This window comes from Zerene cesonia, chromosome 22, assembly GCF_012273895.1.
Source record: "Zerene cesonia ecotype Mississippi chromosome 22, Zerene_cesonia_1.1, whole genome shotgun sequence".
NCBI lineage: Eukaryota > Metazoa > Arthropoda > Insecta > Lepidoptera > Pieridae > Zerene > Zerene cesonia.
This window is the reverse complement of record NC_052123.1, coordinates 4109678-4127822: the sequence shown is the minus strand read 5'-3', so window position 1 is coordinate 4127822 and position 18145 is coordinate 4109678. Positions and strand designations below refer to the sequence as shown.

General features: G+C 35.6%; 1 protein-coding gene across 1 annotated transcript in view; it reads right to left on the bottom strand.

Moving 5' to 3' along the window:
* Nucleotides 1-18145, bottom strand: part of LOC119836089 (tyrosine-protein kinase-like otk) — a 51151-nt gene that overhangs the window by 4540 nt on the left and 28466 nt on the right. Inside the window, exons 3-14 of the mRNA XM_038361328.1 lie at nucleotides 10121-10186; nucleotides 9663-9778; nucleotides 8271-8421; nucleotides 7503-7646; nucleotides 7143-7188; nucleotides 6083-6213; nucleotides 5557-5700; nucleotides 4772-4897; nucleotides 3708-3815; nucleotides 2982-3118; nucleotides 2291-2419; nucleotides 618-814 (exon numbers count right to left, since the gene is read on the bottom strand). Coding sequence (XP_038217256.1) covers nucleotides 618-814; nucleotides 2291-2419; nucleotides 2982-3118; nucleotides 3708-3815; nucleotides 4772-4897; nucleotides 5557-5700; nucleotides 6083-6213; nucleotides 7143-7188; nucleotides 7503-7646; nucleotides 8271-8421; nucleotides 9663-9778; nucleotides 10121-10186 — 1495 coding nt within the window. The remainder of the gene's footprint in view (nucleotides 1-617; nucleotides 815-2290; nucleotides 2420-2981; nucleotides 3119-3707; nucleotides 3816-4771; nucleotides 4898-5556; nucleotides 5701-6082; nucleotides 6214-7142; nucleotides 7189-7502; nucleotides 7647-8270; nucleotides 8422-9662; nucleotides 9779-10120; nucleotides 10187-18145) is intronic.

Here is an 18145-nt window from a genome sequence, read left to right as displayed (position 1 = left end):
ATAACAGGTTATTTAGGTTATATAGGTACAGGCAATAAATATGGCTGAGAGGTTAACACATAGACAATCGATGTGTAGGCAGAAATAATTCAAAACATCAGGTTTCGATTCCCGTATTGGGCACTAGTTTATATGAATGCAGTTTTTGAGGTCACTAAATCGATTTTTTTTTGTTTGTTTTTTTTTCGTTTTTTTTTTATTTTTTTAATATTTTTCATTTTTCAAATATTACATGTATTATATTATGTATTTTTTCAAATGATATATTAAACGTTTTTAATCGTTACATAGAATAAAGTTTAGTAGTCAGTAGTCCCTTTCCGACGTCTGTGCGTCTGTATGCTTATATCTTTAAAATAACGTAACAGATTTTGATTTGGATTTTTTATATTAGATAGAGTGATTCAAGTGGAATGTAAAATGTATATGTCATGATTATTGTGCGCGTGCGAAGCCCGGCCGGGACGCTAGTTTAAAAATAAATAAAAAAAAATCTATCCAATTGAGATTATTTCAATGTTAAGAGTTAAACAGTTTCTTAATATGGAATATTACATCTAGAATGCATGTGTCCCAGAAGTGGGACGAGCTAATCGTCCCACTCCCACACAACTCACCGGTGCGTCATCCGCTTGCTGGCTATCTTGCTGGCGGCGCTGGCCAGCTGCTGGCCCAAAACCACTCGGTGCAAGTGTCCCAGCGGTGGGACGGCGTGGGCCGGCTTGGGCAGAGCGTGGGACGAGCCGACACGCGCTATATACTCCGCGTTCTCTTCGTCCGAGCGTGTTGCGATCAGGAATGTTTTTAGATCACCCTGTAGGTGTTATTTTATATTTGAGTAGTTGCACCCCACGGTTTTACCCGCGTAAGTCCGTATCCCGTAGGAATATCGGGATGAAAAGATGCCCATATGTTATTCCAGATGTCCAGCTATCTACGTACCAAATTTCATTGCAATCGGTTCAGTAGTATTTGCGTGAAAGAGCAACAAACACACACACATCCTTACAAACTTTCGCATTTATAATATTAGTAGGATAGAATAGTAAGATATAATCTATTTTTTTACTAACACGCATTTATTAACGCCCTATATGTTTGAATTAAAAGCAGTGGTGACACAGTGTTGGACCTTGGACTTAAAATCGATAAGTCGGGGTTCGAGACCGGGCGAGCGTGCAAGAAATAAATTTATTTTTCAATTTATCCGCTCATGTGGATAACATCACCACTGCTTAAAACGGTGAAGGAAAACATCGTGAGGAAACCGACATGTCCGAGAATCATAAGTCCGACGACATGTGACATCTGCCAATCCGCCCTTTGCCAGCCTGGTGGATTATGGCCTGAACCCTCATAGGAGGCCTGTGTCCCAGCAGTGGGAACATATATGGGCTGATGATGATGATTGAATGTTACCAACACTTTTAGAGTTCGACCTTGACCGACTTTTTTTGAAGTGTGTAAAGGTCCAACTCTTAAAGGATAAGTATCTTGACCTTTCTTGTAAGGAAATAGATGAAAAATTAAATGTATTAAAGTTGTATATAACTATTGTAAAATAACGACCATTTTATATAATTACTTTCTCATACGAAACGTGTAAAAAGAATTAATAGATTCTCTATAATTGTTATGTTATTATCTATACTAATATTATAAAGCTGAAGAGTTTGTTTGTTTGAACGCACTAATCTCAGGAAGTGCTGGTCTGATTTGAAAAATTCATTCAGTGTTAGATAGCCCATCTATTGAGGAAGGCTATAAGCTATATATTGTATCCTATATATAAAATTCTCGTGTCACAATGTTAGTCTCTATACTCCTCCGAAACGGCTTGACCGATTCCTCTGAAATTTGGTAAGCATATTGGGTAGGTCTGAGAATCGGCTAACATCTATTTTTCATACCACTAAACGATAAGAGTAAGGCAGAACAGCGTTTGCCGGGTGCAGTATATATATATATAATTCTGGTGTTGTGCACCATCAACCTCTTATTAGTCGTATACTTTAATCCTCGATCTAAGGTTGCCTGGAAGAGATCGCTACCTTAGCGATAAGGCCGCCTATTTGTACCTAATTATGTCATGTGTTTGTGTCCTTTTTGTATTTGTCCTTTTGTATTGGTGCAAATAAAGAGTTATCTATCTATCTATCTATATATGTACCACGGGCGAAGTAACTATATATGTTTAAATGATGTATTTTAATATATTTTTTCAATCAGTTCTGAAGGAAATCTAGTTCAATGAATAAATTTGTCAGTTTGACTTCGTGTATACGCTCACCCAGTCCGTGTGTTCTAAAACCATATAGTGCGGTTCCGACTCGTTGCAGAGACCGAATATGCGTGATATGTTCTCGTGTCGGACGCAACGGAACAACTCGAGCTGTCTGCGGAACTCCGCTAGTTGTGTCTGGAAGAAAAAACATTTTTTTTTTATATAAAAATTTATTGTATGGTGGAAATAAAAAAAAAAAGAATTTATGTTTTAGTTTTATATCATTGAAAAGCTTTTTAAAAGATAATGCTTTTTTTAATATATATATAACTGTATTTTATATAATATAATATTGAAATTAATGAAATATATAAAAAATGTTTAGTTTAGAAAGGGACGCGGGTTCTAATCGCGCTGAGCGATCAATTTTTTTTTCTATTCTTTAAGAATTTCTCATGTAAATACTTGGAAAACGGCGCGAAGGTAGTAATATATGTAAGATAGTACCTATTTCTTTGGAAAAGATTTATTTATAAATGAATAAATGAATTATTGAACGAATGAATAAATGAATGAACGAATGATCACGATTTGTCATAATGATATTATCACAAGATTAATATGTTTTTATTACAAAGTAATTGAAATTATACTATTGAAAATTTTTTTATACCGAAACTAAAGTTGAAAACTCATTCTGTACTATAATAAAATCTAAAACCGCAAAATAACAAACATAAATACAACAAGGCAATACCTCGTCCTTAGTACTGAGTGCCTTAACCAAAATTGGTCGGATTTTAGCCTCCGTGTCGCTCTCGTCTTTGTTCCTTAATTTCTTTACTTGCAGCAGATCGATCTTGGCCAACCAGACATCACCGAATTCACCGCGACCTGAATGAATGAACGAATTAAGGAATGATGATTTAAATAATAATACTAGAAAAATTCTGAGACCGTTGATTCGTTAATTGTATGAAAATGAAAGTGTCTCCATTAATATTATAAATGCGAATAAATCGACTAAACCGATTCCGAAAAAATTCTCTACGAAAATAATTTGAGACCCGAAAAAATACGCAGCAAATATTGGACTTTATAATCAATAACAGTAGAGTACCATTAATTAAATCAAAAATCTATCCCTGAACCGTTTACGATGAGATTTTAAAGGAAATACATCATCATCATCATCTCATCATCAGCCCATATATGTTCCCACTGCTGGGACACAGGCCTCCTATGAGGGATCAGGCCATAATCCACCACGCCGGTCGAGTGCGGATTCGAAATTTTGATTCTCGGACATGCCGGTTTTCTCACGATGTTTTCCTTCACCGTTTTAAGTAGTGGTGATGTTATCAACATGCGCAGATAAATTGAAAAATCAATTTATTTCCTGCACACTCGCCCGGTCTCGAACCCCGACTTATCCATTTTGAAGTCCGAGGTTCTCACCACTTAGTTTATAGGAAATACATACCCAATATAATTTGTTCGGATATCAGCGACTTCGGTATCGACAACTGATCGTACCGCCCCGACTTCTTCGACATGCGAGACATGCACGATACCTCGGAGTCGTCTGCGCCTGGAATATATAAAAATTAGATTTAACTTAGCCTTATATAAAAAACTATCACTACATAGTATAAAACAAAGTCGCTTTCTCTGTCTCTAAATATGCTTAAATCTTTAAAACTACGCAACGGATTTTGATGGGATTTTTTTGAGATAGAGTGATTGAAGCGGAAGGTTTATATGTATAATAACATCTATTAAACTACTCCGATTATAACGCGTGCGAAGCCGCGGGCAAAAACTAGTTTTCTTCATAGTCACCAAAGTTCCTGGTGTGGATACCTCCAGATTTTTAAAGTGATACCAAGTGAAAACAATATCATTACAAATACAAAAAAAAGTTCATGTAGTAAGAGAGTAACAAACAAAAAAAAAATACAGTCGATTTGAGCAACCTCCTCCTTTTTGGCGAGGTCGGTTAAAAATAGCAAGACGAACTTATATTAATTTTTTACTATTCAAATAAAGAATATCAAATAATAAGTGTTCTAGAAAATTAAAACTTGTCTTATATATAAAAATGATATCTATACTAATATTATAAAGCTGAAGAATTTGCTTGTTTGCTTGTTTGAACGCATTCATCTCAGGATTTTTATTTATTTATTTATTCTTTATTGCACACTTACAAAATTATAAAACAGAGATCAACTTAAAACTAGTATGCAAATGGCGGCCTTATGGCTAAAAGCCATCTCTACCAGGCAACCGTTGCAACAGCATCTACTGGTCCGATTTGAAAAATTCTTTCAGTTTTAGACAGCCCCTTTATTGAGCCTTCCTCAGTCATCTATGTGCCACGGGCGAAGCCGGGGCGGACCGCTAGTCTTATATATAGATGAAAAAAATCAATGTATTTAATTTTCCTATTTTTTATAATACTCACACAACAAGATTCCACAAATTCAAAGATTAGCAAAGCACATTTTTCTTTGTTAACATTAGAGTAGGTATAAACAGACATACCGCTATCTCTCTCTTGCAAGAGCCGGCCGTTGTGCGCGGGAACACCATTCTGCGGCACTTTCTTATCGTCTCCTTCTTCTACCAACTTCTCTCGCCCTTCCACCATTTCCAACTCTTCTTTCTCACCTGAAATATAATTCATTTATTTAGTTTCAATTGGAATTAATTATTTTCCTTAAATGACTATGTTCCACCTATAAATATATTAAAAGTATTTAATAATTGAAATTTCTTATGCACTAAAAGTACAATTGTAACCGACTTCAAAACAAGAGAATATAAAATTTATTTCACTTTAAAATTAGAGGGAGCTGTGAGAGATATACTTGATGATTCCATTTCAATCTATCTCCGTATTTTTCTAAGTATTCCGCTTTTAAACACGCTTATATCAACTTCACTTGTATGTTTGTACGTTGTTATATAACCAACCCCGCGGTTTCACCCGCGTACGTCTGTATCCCGTAGGAATATTGGGATAAAAATTGCCTATATGTTATTCCAGTTGTACAGCTGTCTACGTACCAAATTTCATTGCAATTGGTTCAGTAGCTTTTTGCGTGATAGAGCAACAAACACACACATATCCTTACAAACTTTCGCATTTATAATATTAGTAGGATTGGTGACAATGCAATAATTTCAAGAGTCTATCTCACAATCCTGATTAGGATCAGGCCAGGATTAAACAATTTCCTAAAATACTGTTTAAGAGTAAGTGAGACAAGTAATTTATAATTTTTTTAACTTCAAATATTTATTGGTCAGAAGACAAGTCAACTCACCCCTCTGCCGTCGCTTGAGCCTCCTCCGCCTGCAGTAGACCATGAGGGCCAGCACCAACACCATGTAGGCGCCAGCCACTGATATAGACACTAGAACTGCCTTGCCAGCTACTCCCGTCGATTCCTGAGGGGGGAGGTCGTTTTCTGGGGGAGAAATTTGTATATTATAAGTTAGATAGTTTATGGGAAGTTATCTTTTGTGAACCATCAGTATATCCAGTGTCAGAAGATCATATTCCTTGGAGACGGATATATTTTACCCTAAAAACACTTCGGCATTAGATATAGCAACAATTAAGGCATAGTTAATAAGTCAATACATAAAATTATCATAAATTTACAAAAAAAAAGTAGTTATTTTAAATGCCCGAAATAATTGAAACTTAAATAAAATTAAAGTGACGTTTTTAATATGTATATATGTTAATCATTTGTATCATTCGACAAATACACTTGAGGACAGTTCTAAGTTTTGTACAAGATTGGCAATCTAGTCGTTATAAATAAAAACACACAGCCTAGTCACCTGTATGCACTAGAAGTTCTAGCTCGGCTCTAGCCAATCCCGCGGCGCTGCCCGCGGTACACCCGTACCGGTAAGAGTCTTGTTCGGTCACGTTACGTATAAGAAGCGTCCCATTGGTTAAGAGGAGTATCCTGGAAAATGATGCTTTCATTTATTAAATATTTATTACATATATTTTTAACATAAAAAAAAATATCAATACATAGTATTAAGCAAAACTTTCTCTGTCTGTCCCTATGTCCCTACGTAAGCTTAAATCTCAAAATCTTAATTATGCTTTCATTTATTAAATATCACTACATATAGCATTCTCTATCTGTCCCTATGTAAGCTTAAATCTTAAAAACTACACAACGGATTTTGATGTGTTTTTTATATAGGAGTGATCTATTGGACTACTCTGAAATGCAGACAAATGCTAGTATTATAAGAAAATTTATCGCCTCATTTGTTGCTCGGCGTAAAACTCGAAAACGGCTCGACAAATTCGGCTAATTTTCTTTAAACGTTGTTGTTAAAGCACTAAGAAGGTTCTTATGAAACAGACGTACCACGGATTAAGCCAGGGCAGACCGCTAGTATAATTTTAAACTATCCGAGGATATCTATGACTTCTAAAAGCAGATGTAGGAAAAAGACAACTACATAAATCGTCTAGCGCCATCACCTTCCCACACTAGTGACGTCATGGTATATATGTTACCCGCGGCTTTGTTCGTGGTTAAATATTCCATATGAGATCTATGGAGGTTTTTGAAGTGATTGAGATATTGACTAAGATCGCCAATTTTTCAAATTAATTTTGTTTTTTTGTCTACAATTCATTATCATTCATTCATTCATTCGTTCATTCATGTTAGCGCGGTAAAAAAGTCAATGTTACTATCTTTAATCTAGCCATACACAAAATACACACATTAAATCAAAGAAGCACATTTTCAATTTTATTCGTGACCAAACTTCTTAAATTCAAATTCAATTTGATTTATTGAGTATACTTGAAAATTATTTGTTTTAAAAACTTAGGAGCATATAAAATAGCATTATTTTAAGAACTTACCTAGCAGTGGATGCGTTTGTGCCATTTTCTACCTCAACATCCTCATCTGAAATTCGATGTAAACCACTTATATAATATCAAAAATATAAATATATAATAATTAGGATAAATCACGTCTCGGGCGGAACCGGGGCGTGCAGCTAGTATAGATATTTTTTTTATGTCATAGTCGGCAATGGATATGGGTCGCCTGTTAAGCGCTACCATGGACATTAGGAGAGGCATAAGGTCTGTTAACAACCACTACAGATGGATAGTCCGACTTCAAATTGGAAAAGCGATTAAGAAAGGATTGACGAAAGGAATAGTGGAAAGGACTGGGAGGGGTAAGGAAAAGGATATGGGCCTCCGGATACTCACTCTGACTACTCAGTATTGTCCTATTTCTGTCCCAGTGTACAGTTGGCGGGGGGTCGCCTATCGCGCGACAGTTGAGCGATATGTTGTCGCCTATACGCACATGTATCTGCTGCCCGTTGGAAGGTTCCAGAACTCTGGGCGCCACTGTGGATGAATGAATGAATTAAATTATCACTATATAATATAAAATAAAGTCGCTTTCATTGTCTGTCGATTAGTCCCTGTGTATTCTGAAATTTTAAAAACGGATTATTATGTGTGTTTTTTTAATAGATACGAGTAATTAAAGAGGAAGGTTTATATGTATAATAACATCTCTTAAAGTACTGTGAATTTAACGCATACGAAGCCGCGGGCAAAAGCTTGTAACTAATAAATCTTTTCTCTTCCATAGTTTAAATTAAGACTTTGTGCCACTTCTTTACTCAAATTTTGGATACCAATCGTCTAAAATATCGAATCTGTATCTTAGACGATGGCTTTAAAGATGTTTTTTGAATGAATAAAGGTTAGAAATTTTTGAAAGAATAGAAAAAATTTGATCACGAGGCAGGATTCGAACCTGCGTATCTTGCCTAACCGTGATCAAATTTTTTCTATTCTTTCAAAAATTTCTCATTTATAAAGCATTTCAATGCTATAAAACTAAAAATTAAATTGAATAAAGGTTATTAATTTTTCTCTGCGTTTCTTAGGAAATTGTTGCGAATTGTTCGAATTTTAGTGACCTATTTTAAAGTGATTCTCATTAATATATAGAGTTCTCACCCACAACATCCACAGTTATTTTGGCGGTGATGGACTTATCACCGTCCGTAGCCTTGCACGTGTACTGCCCCGCGTGCTCCCGCTTCGCTTCAGCTATGAGGAGAGTTCCGTTTGATGACGTCACTCCTTCTGGGAGGGTATCCTCGTCGTTCTGAAAAGGGAGGTTTTTATGCTCTACTTTATGTTATGTTTTTATATAAATTCGGGTATTAAAGAACGAATGAATGAAAGAAAATGCTTTTATCTACAATTGACAGCAGAATTAATGGAGAAATAGACATATATTTTATAAAAAAGGTGACTTTTTGGCTACTAAGCCATCTATTCCAGACAATCAAACACAATATAAATTTAATGGTTGGTCCGTTAATGGTAGAAAATAATAACAGTCATCTATACTTATCAAGATTAGGGCTAGTGTCGTTGGATTTTTTATGTGGTACGCCTGATGGTAAGTCACCACCGACCACGAATATTCGCAGAGGTAGAGCCTCTGCGGATGCGTTGCCCACTTTCAAGGGGTAAAGGAAAAGGAAATGGACGATTGGAAAAAAGAAATGGATTGGGACGGGTGAGGAATACGAAACGGGCCTGACATCGGGCCTGAATAATCCGTGAGTCGGAACAACTTAGGATCTAGGTTAAAATCAGCGCCAGGACAACGCCTGGCACAAGCTGAACTAGAGCCTTTCTGGCGGTACTGTGGAACACGTTATTGTTATAGTTTGCTATTATTATTTACTTTTGTTTTTATTATGTGTATCTCTCCATAATACTCGGGTACCTCCAGAAGGAAAGCACCCGGTCTTTTGGAAGGCTTACGTGGGGACATAGATCCAACACGCAGGCGTCCGCGTGTTAGATCTGTGATCCTTTAGAGAATTTAATGTGTTGTGGGACATTTAATGTTGTTGTTTTTATTATTATTGTTTTATTATTTTTTTATTTCATCTATGTTCATGTGATTCGTGTCACATTGTCGCCAAATAAATGTTTTTTCTTTCTTTCTTTCTTTCTTTCTTTCTATATGTAAGTAACTATTTGCAACTTCATAATTGTAGGTGTAATGTCAGTATTTTAGTATTTTATTTATTAAGGTAGTATTACCTTTAATATCAATGTGTCTAGGGTAACGAACATTGCCGAGTATTTTCGATTGATCAATTTTGGAAAAATGAAAGCTGATAAAAATGACATACGCATTTTAAATTGAAATATTTTCTTTAAAAGTAATTGAATCTAGAGCGAGAGAGAATTAAACTTTCTATTCTTCGCTTAATTTATTGCGATCAGAGAAATTCTCCGTTAAAGCGTTAACATTTACCTTATGCCTGCCATATTCGATAGACTGCGTTTTTTTATTCTGATGGGTCTTTTATTATAACCTCTTACCAAAAACCATTGCACTGTAGGTGCGACACCACCGGCCACCTTGCAGTGTATCTTGCCCACACCGTTCAATTCTAATTTCTTGTTGTATGGCGCTGGTTCGAAGTGAAGCTCGCCATCTGGTGATAAAGTTAGGAAATTCCATAAAATAATAGTAATACTGCATGTTGCTTGTGCATGTCATATGTCCCTTAGTGGGGTATGGGGCAGATAATATAAATCTGTTTCACTGACCGATGTTTTTCATGCAGGTGATCAGCTTTCTGTGTTTTACCAGACTGAGACACTTGTAAGTCCCTACCGGGAATCGAACCCAGTACCCCTTGGTTATACGCTTACTAAAAGGCGGCGTCATTTGGTCGTTACCAACGATTATTGAGAGGTCTACAGGAGGGAGCTCATTGCTTCCAGGTTCAATTCCAATCAGGGATAATAAAGATACAGAATATAATATAGCATACCAGTAGCTGCGCGATGTCTCCTGGACTTATGAGCGTGTATCTTGTGAGCCAAATGATGAGCTGGATCTGAAAAATGGAAATTTAACCTGTTTAATTTTATTACTATACTTTATACACTATTTTATTACTATATTTTACACTCATTTTATAAAGAGGAAAGTCGTATTATTGTATGTTTGTAATGTTTTCACGCAAGAACCACTGGACTGATTTCGGAAATTCATTCACCATTAGAAAGCTGCGACTTTACTGTGCGACATAGGCTATATGTATATCATGGGCGAAACAGGGACGAACAGCTAGTAATCTTCTAAAGCTGAAGAGTTTCTTCGAGTGAGTATATGCCAGGAACTACTGGTTCACTCATTGACGTAGGGACTATATAAAGGAGAGGGGGTCGCGGACGGTCCAAAAAGCTCCCGTAGCCCCTTCACTACAGCAGCTCGACAGTAGGGTTTTAGTCGGTAGGAATCCGACATAGCCCACGGCTCCTTCTCCTGGTGTCGTGGGTATCGATGCAAGATTTCCCCACTTAAATAGGGACTGCATACAAAAACTCAAAATTGCCCAAAGGTAAAAATTGGCCGAACGTCGTTGTATAAAACATTCATTCAAATTAATACCTTATTTCATAGCAGTAATGTAGTCTATTGTATACGCTCATTAGAAAATAATACGTAGGCAGAGTTTCGCGTTGGACAATTTTACAAAAAATACCAAAAAAAAAAAAAACAGTAAAATCGAGATCCTTCCTCAGGTTAATCATACTATAGGTATATCTATAGGTTTAGTACTTGATATAGTTTCAACAAATATGTATTCAAACCTAAATCTAGATAAAATAAATGCAAGTTCCAATAGAACAGATCCCAAAATAAACCCGGCACACACGTACACGGTTGAACACAACCGCACAGTGTAAACCGGGCCTAATGGTAACTGATAAACAAACACACTGGCGGTCATTTCAAAGGAAACTATTCTTGGACGAGGCGATCTCTAAAACATTTCTTTTATCTCTATTCAAATAAACTTCGAGCGTATTCCGGTTTCGCTCGGTTGGTAACATCGATTTTTAACCCCCGACGCAAAAAGAGGGTGTTATAAGTTTGACGTGTCTGTCTGTCTGTGTGTCTGTGTATCTGTGGTATTATAATTAATCGAGGGTTATGTTTAGCATCTATTTGTCTGTTGGATTTTATCTAGAGGTCTATCTTTGTATTCGTCTTAGATCACTGTATGAATAAAAACCACTTCCCACTGAGATTTGGTGTTAACCATTACCGATTATCATTAGCTAGGGTTGCCACCTCTTTTAAAAAATAAAATAGTTTTTTTTTAAACAATAATATATAACATCCTATATCCTGTCCTCGTACTGAGAACATTTTATTTTACTATTATTGAAATAATAATACGAATTTGAACAATTGAAAGTCGTTCCGTATGACGATACCTTAGTGCGCAGTGCAACACAATTCGGCGTCATAGCGCCGCGTCAGATTAGCGCTCTGACGCGCCTCAAAACACGTTCTATCTAACAAAGCCTATCTAACAAATAGGGTTTACAAATAATAGTCAAGTAATAAGCTCTACTGGGGGCGATGCTTTAAATAACTTGAACACCACCTCTCATCGCTAAGTTTATAACAAAGTGTGAATGCTGATATGACCGTGATAACTGAACGCAAACAGATGCGGTTGGGCGGCTAGTACAAAGGGTTCAGGGTGTGAGTGACCACGCGTCTCGTGTTTGTGGGACGAACCTATTATCTTTTATCTATCTATAATCCTAATTAATATTATAAATTCGAAAGTTTGTAAGGATGTGTGTGTGTGTTTGTTGCTCTTTCACGCAAAAAGTACTGAACCGATTGCAATAAAATTTGAAATTTGGAATAACATATAGGCAACTTTTTATCCCGATATTCCTACGGGATACGGGTAAAACCGCGGGGCGCAGCTAGTAGTTATATAACCTGAAGAGTTTTGTTTGTTTATGCGCTATTCTCGGTAACTACTGGACGGATTATTATATAGGCAAGAAACGCGGGTTCGAATCCCGCCCCGTGATCGAATTTTTTAATTAATTTCTCATACTAGACAAATTTTCAAAAAATTTCACAATCGGATATTTATTATTTATAGTGTTATTTTAATTCACGGGATACTTGAGAGTTATACGTTAGGAACATAAGTACCAAAGGCGAAGCCGGAGAACCGAAAGTTCCAGAAAGAATGGAATAAATGCAATTGTAGATTTAGTCTGTCTATAGATATTTGTTAAGCATATAAACGATTCTACAAGTTAAGATGAACACATTACAATAGAATAGGATTGATTTTTCACAGATATGAATGTTTTAGAATCCAAATAATCATTTACATTATAATACTAATGGAAGCTGTACAACATTATATTAATATAATTAATTCTATTTAAAAAGCAGCTTATTCCACACCATTGTTAAGAAACAGTTTTATCCACAACAAACGCATTCAAAGAGTTTATCTCGCAAATCACAATAACAATGTTAACATGAGATTCTATTATAGCGTGGAAGGCATTTTTCTTGAATAGAAAATTCCGTATAGGTTAGTTACTAGGGCACTATTGTGTGCCTGGGTCTAGGCTTTAACAATGGCGCAATTAACGACCCCCGTGTAGCCGGGAGCCAGCTTCTTGTCGCATATTTTTATTCAGTTAACGGTTTATGGGTTTATGAGCTTTTGTTTATCGGTTTTATAATTTTTTTATTTATACATGTTTAACGCTTGTATTTCCGGTTACGTATTGGTTGAACAGAGGATGAATATGAATATTGTATGAGGACATATTGAATAAATTGCGTACAAATCTATTTAAATGTTACGTTTGTGCGATCGAGTAAAATAATGAAAAATAAGAGGTGATCCAACATTTCTCACAAATCAGAAGAGTGTGAGTGTGTGTGTAAAGCTGAAATGGCGTGAATATGGCATTTTTTAAAATAAGTCACAATATTTTTTGTTAATTCAAAGTCCGTATATACTAAACATGTCTGGCAAACGTATTGAACACATCCTCATTTATCAGTTTCTATATTACTTTAAAGGACATAAAAATGTCTTAATTCTAATAATAAGCTGAAATTAATAAACCGTCCCAAAAATATCCCCCACAAGCCAAACTTATGCACACCCCGCGACGCACACGCCTGGCAAACATCAGTCGGTATCGCAACCAAGGAACGTCAGTTATTAGTGGATATAAGAAATGTTTAAAATGAGCTAGTTAAGGGACAGTTTAATGAAACACCTACGTCTCAAACGATATGTCCACGAAATATAAAATTAGAAAACGCAATATATAAGAAGAAATCAAAAAACGAAGCAGTCTTAGAAGAATCCATAGAAGTGAAATTTATAACTGAGAATATTATAAAAAATACCATAAATAAAAGAATACCAAAAATTTGTAAAAAAAAAAAAACTCCCAGAAATCCCACAGAACGCAAAACCCATGGACACCAAACAGCATGGCAAACATCAGTCCGCATCGAACCCACGATCGTCAATTATCGCCCGATCACTGCTCAGTCGACGAGAGACAGACAAATATTTGTGTTCCGAACACTTATACTGATTCCAGCTTTTAGTGAGGTTAAAAGTTCGTGCGTGTGTGAGTCTGTATCGTGGCAACCACTGTAATAGTTTGTATGTTTCATATACACTAGCTGCACGCCCCGGCTCCGCCCGGTAGCCATTTATCGTGATTGAATTATTATAACGTATCCTATCTTATAAGTTGGATCAAACTGCACATGGTGTGCAAATTCAATTAAAATCGGTTGAGTAGTTTAGGAGTTCATCGCGGACAAACAACGTGACACATAATTTATATATATTATACATAATATTATAAATATTATTAATACATATTATATAATATAAAGATTAAACCATTTCGGCCACGGCGAAAGGTTTTAACACCGCTACTATCATATTTTCAAACGTTTTTATAAGCGAGGTTTTGGGTACGATATTAAAATCACCATCATCAGCCCATACACGTTCCCACTGCTGGGACACGGGCCTCCTATGAGGGTTCAGGCCATAATCCACCACGCTGGCCAAGTACGGTTTGGCAGATGTCGTCGAACTTTTGATACTCAGTCATGCCGGTTTCCTCACGATGCCTTCCTACAACGTCAACAGCAGTGGTGATGTTATCCACATGTGCAGATAAATTGAAAAATCAATTTATTTCCTGCACGCTCTCCCGGTCTCGAACCTCGACTTATCGATTTTGAAGTCCCAGATGCTCACCATTGAGCCACCGCTACTTCGAAATTATAATATATTAGTTATTACTATAAAGCACAGTTATTCTTTTAGTCTGTAGTAGTGTAAAATGTTTTCATAAACATTTCCTAAGCAGAAATCTGTATTCTTTAAAACATAACATTATTAAAATAAAGTCATACGTGTACCACCGCTAATAACCACTTATAAAAATAATTACGATAATTAAAACGGAGTTCTACACATACGTACATGATTTAAAATAAAATATTATCCACTTACAAAATGTGAAAAACGACCAAGTTATTAAAAGAAACGTTTTCATTCATTATACAATTTTTTTTAAAGAAAAAAAAAAATAACAGTTATACAAACTCTTTCGAATTCTATTTTTAAATTAACTGTATGAGGTAAGCTTTTAGCGTCTATTAATTATATGAATTTACACCTTTCAAATTGAAAACCATATTCACAAATTATAAAGTTATTTAGAAGTAGAGAAACATAATTCATTTGTCACAGACTTATTATGATACAGACATTTTATAGAATTTATATATCCTGTTCAAATAAACGTATTTAAATTAATAAATGTGTCTTTTATTTCATGTGTTTATTCCCTTAGTTAAAAAACTAAATAACACACTTTAATGACTGAGTAAAGAAACCAGACAATATTTAATCAGGTTAAGATAAACTTATGAAATTATTCTATTGTCCTTGATAAGTGTACAAAGTTTGATTAAATCCTTAAGTTGAGTGAAACAAAATAAAGGTGAAGCTAAAAATGCGTGTTAAAAAAAATATTTTTAACCATAGAGGTTTTATGCCATCATGTATCTGTTGAAACAGATATCACAGTAAGTTTGAAAAAAGAATCAATTAATTGTCTACTAAAACAAAAATAACAGTCGCATACAAAAGTTTTTAAACCTCTACTTTAAAATACCACGTAATGCAATTTTAAATACCAATTTGCATATTGCTATAGACCCTGATATGTTGCAAGGACTCACGAAAGCAGACTCGCTACGGCTACTAGCGACACGCGGTGAGTTAGCGTACTGAATTATGGCGGCGTTGCCATGACGACGCGGTCGTAAAATTTTATGGCGCGCAACCCCCACTGAAATTCGCTTTGGAACCGTTATGTCTAGCAGTTTTATTAGATTAGAGTGTTACTTGAGATTTCAAATATTTAACTAGAAATCGGTATAAAGTCGTTACTTGTGGGATCGTACACTGATGTCTGTAGGATTGAACTATGAAATATTTTATTTATTTATTCGTCATCATCATCAGCCCATATATGTTCCCACTGCACACGGGCCTCCTATGAGGGTTCAGGCCATAATTCACCACACTGGCCAAATGCGGGTTGGCAGGTGTCGCATGTCGTCGAACTTTTGATTCTTGGACATGCCGGTTTCCACACGATGTTTTCCTTCACCGTTCTAATTTATTTATTACACGATAATATACAAAGTTAGTTTACTTTAAAATCAAAATGCTACAGAAGGCGGCATACGGCGATCTCTGCTAAAAATATAGTCGATTTGATAACCTCCTGCTTTTTTTAAAGTCGGTGAAAAATTCACAAAAATCGGTCAAGCCCTTTCGGAGTTTGGTTTCATACAGCCGGAGAATTTCATAGACGTAAAAAAATTATAATACAAGAAAGTATTTCTCAGAACGGCAAATCCTGGATGCCTTAGGAGCAATTAAGATACCCTTGCATCATGAGTATTGGTTACGCGAACCGGTTTGTATAACCATAAATATCTTTTAATTGCATCTTGCTAAAGGCTTTTGTGAACTCTAGAAAATCTCTGATAATTGTCCTCTTATTTGATCTTTGAACTAGACTCAAAAAGGTCAAAATGTAAGAGCGGCGTCGTATAAAACATTCGTTTAAATTAACACCTTATTTCGTAGTAGTAACGTTTAAAGTCTATTGTATCGCTCAGTAGAAAACTCTGTCAAATACATGCGTAGGCAGAATTTTACTCTACACAATTATTGATCGTTATTGTAAGTATAATAGATATAATAATAAAGTATTTCAGTACGGGTGTTCTGATAGAAAATCATGATGCATAAAACTATTTTAGAATCCTTTTTAATATTGGCAACTCGATTTTGATACCTTCGTCTCGTATATCTACACTAATACTATAAAGAGGAAAACTTTGTTTGTTTGGTTGTAATGAATAGGCTCAAAAACTACTGGACCGATTTTTAAAATTCTTTCACCATTCGAAAGCTACATTATCCACGAGTAACATAGACTATATATGTACCACGGGCGAAGCCGGGGCGAACAGCTAGTGTAGAAATAAATAGCTTACTAAATGTCTTGTCTTGTCTATTTATCGATTTCAATTGACATTCCACCAATTTTCCCCAAAACTAAGGAGATTTCAATTCCCATTTCCTTAGGCACATGAAACCGAAAGAATAGAAGGAATTCGCTTGCTGAGGCGGGTGGCCTAAGACGCGGGTTCGAATCCCGTCTCGTGATCAATTTTTTTCTATTCTTTAAGTTTCACAGATTTCAATTCGATGTTATTTTTTTGTTTGGTAACTACCGCGGATTTTCAACTCTTTTAACTCTTTTTGTCATTGATGGGAAATTGTTATCATTTGACCCCATTTAAGAACTTAGAATGGTAAGTACCTTCTCTAGGGTTGTCTAAGACATTTTTTTTATATACATTTTTTTTATTTTCAAATCAACTAATAGAATTCTTGTTCATTATGTAAATTATATTATACTGTATATACATCCCTTACCCCAGGGAAATAACTCCCTAGTTGTAACTATAGCGTGCGTCGCACTATAAAACGAAATAAGTCATTAAATTTTTTACGACTGCACTAATTAAGAGCTTAAACAATAAAGCAGTGCGATTAAGGGCTCCAATTCTGTCAAAATGACACTTGAATCAGGGTTGTCAGTTGAGTGAAATTGTTTAGAAAAAGGAAAATTTTAAATAACAGTTTTATAATAGCTTTTCGCCTGATTCGGCACCAGATTAAAGGAAAAATAATAATTATATAGCCTACTACTTGCTTTCACCCGCGTAAGTCCGTATCCCGTTGGAATATCAGGACAAAAAGTTGCCTATATGTTATTCCAGTTGTCCAGCTGTCTACGTACCAAAATTCATTGCAATCGGTTCAGTAGTCTTTGCGTGAAAGAGTAACAAACATACACATATCCTTACAAACTTTCGCATTTTTAATATTAGTAGGACTAGTAGGATTAATATATAATATACTAGCTGCGCCCCGCGGTTTCACCCGCGTAAGTCCGTATCCCGTAGGAATATCGGGATAAAAAATAGATGTTGGCCGATTCTCAGACCTACCCAATATGCTTACCAAATTTCAGAGGAATCGGTCAAGCCGTTTCGGAGGAGTATGGCAACGAAAACTGTGACACGAGAATTTTATATATATAGATTAGTATTATAGTAGGATAGGATTTTACTCAGTGATTGTGTATTATCCTATTGGTGAAGAAATTTTGAACATCGATCCAATAGCTTCAGAGCTTGGTAAAGACAAAATAAAATGCCTTTTTGTTCTATTAGTTTACAAGAACATGTAACTACTTATTTCTACCATAGACAGTATTCATTAAACCACATTTGCATATGATTAATAGCAGCGTTTTACCTGAAATAAAACGCATATTAAACTACTTACCTCACTGGAAGCTTATATTGAGATGGCACA